Source organism: Colobus angolensis, unplaced genomic scaffold, assembly GCF_000951035.1.
Source record: "Colobus angolensis palliatus isolate OR3802 unplaced genomic scaffold, Cang.pa_1.0 Scaffold163, whole genome shotgun sequence".
In the NCBI taxonomy this organism is placed as follows: Eukaryota; Metazoa; Chordata; class Mammalia; order Primates; family Cercopithecidae; genus Colobus; species Colobus angolensis.
The window spans coordinates 1,764,244-1,765,795 of NW_012114744.1; the positions used below are offsets into that span (position 1 = coordinate 1,764,244).

Consider the following 1,552-nt stretch of genomic DNA (forward strand, 5'->3'; position numbering starts at 1 on the left):
AAATTCAAATGATTTTTAAATTAACTGTTTCGTAATTAATCATAATTATGGCAAAAAATAGAGCATAGAAACTCCTCTCATCTGTTTCTACAGAAAAAAAATAGAGTTAAATGTCCAGCCATTCGGGACACCATTTGCATCTCCATTTTCCCATCTAGCATCATCCTCAGACATTGTGTTGGTCAGTGCTATGCCCACAGCAGGCTAGAAATATAATGGGCCATTAGTAAAATAATGGTCTAATGAAGTACTTTCCCAAGAATCAGACCAATGGAAGATGTGTCTACGCAGCGGAGGTGCGGACCAACATTTCTACATTCCATGATGAAAGCACCCACACTGAATGAATGTAGAATGAATGCAACGTGGGCTGCTGAAAGCTACTTCCACATGCCAGGTAACCTAACTTGTTAAAGGACGGTGCATTGTATTATTTGTTCATTGCATGGATATCTATTGCATGTCCACTGTGTCATGCTGTCTCATTCTCTGAGGGGTTTTAAAGGCGTCCAAGGCAATCCCAGTGCTCTTACTCTTCAGGTGACAGTGGTAACCTAACTTGTTAAAGGATGGTCCAAAGTGAGAGAGGCAATGCACAACTGCCACATTCTCTTAACAATCACTCAAGCAGATAATACTTGTTGAGCATCTTTTGTGCTTGAGGGAATGGGTTTAACATCTTATGGATGTAAGCACCTACGAAGTACATGGGAAGACAAAACATAAACATAGAAAATGTTTTATAAAGACATAACTGTGTCATCAACCGAACACAAGACGAAAGATGAAAGGGGCCACAGCGCAGTGTATTATTTTTTTCATTCCATGCATATCTATTGCATGTCCACTGTGTCATGCTGTCCCACTCTCTGAGGGGCTTTAAAGATGTCCAAGGCAATCCCAGTGCTCTTACTCTTCAGGTGACAGTGGTGTGGTAACTGTCATCAGAATTCAGTGCTGACAAGGGTACAACTGACTGGCTGGCATTATTACATCAACAGAACTAGATATGCCCTTTATGGTCAAATTAAGAGCATAGCCATCATTTATCAAGTGCCAAGAATTCAACATTCATTATATTAATTTCCTATAACAACTCTAGAATGTAGGCATTATTATTTCTATTTAATAAATGCAAAAATAGAGATGCAGGAAGACAAATGGCTTCCCCAAGTCTAGGAAGGAGAACTGAATTTGAAAGCAGACAATCTGATTTGCAACATTGTCAGCTATGTAACTGGGAGCAAGTGGCTTACTTTCTCCACATCTCAATTTCTTTTGATGTTAAAGGGATATAAAAGAACATATCCCACTGGATTGCTGTCTGGATAAAGTGAGATACCAGGCATGATTTTTTTTTTTTTTTTAATAGAGATGGAGCCTCGCTCTGTCACCCAGGCTGGAGTACAGTGGTGTGATCTTGGCTCACTGCAAACTCCACCTCCCGAGTTCAAGTGATTTTTCTGCCTCAGCTTCCCAAGTAGCTGGGATTACAGGTGGCGGCCACCACGCCCAGCTAATTTTTATATTTTTAGTAGTGATGGGGTTTCAC

General features: G+C 40.3%; 1 protein-coding gene across 1 annotated transcript in view; it reads left to right on the top strand.

The window, feature by feature from the left end:
- The first annotated feature begins 270 nt into the window (after nucleotides 1–270).
- CAV2 (caveolin 2) overlaps nucleotides 271–1,552 on the top strand; it is a 119,164-nt gene continuing 117,882 nt past the window's right edge. Inside the window, exon 1 of the mRNA XM_011937420.1 lies at nucleotides 271–397. Within this exon, the coding sequence (XP_011792810.1) occupies nucleotides 271–397 (127 nt within the window). The remainder of the gene's footprint in view (nucleotides 398–1,552) is intronic.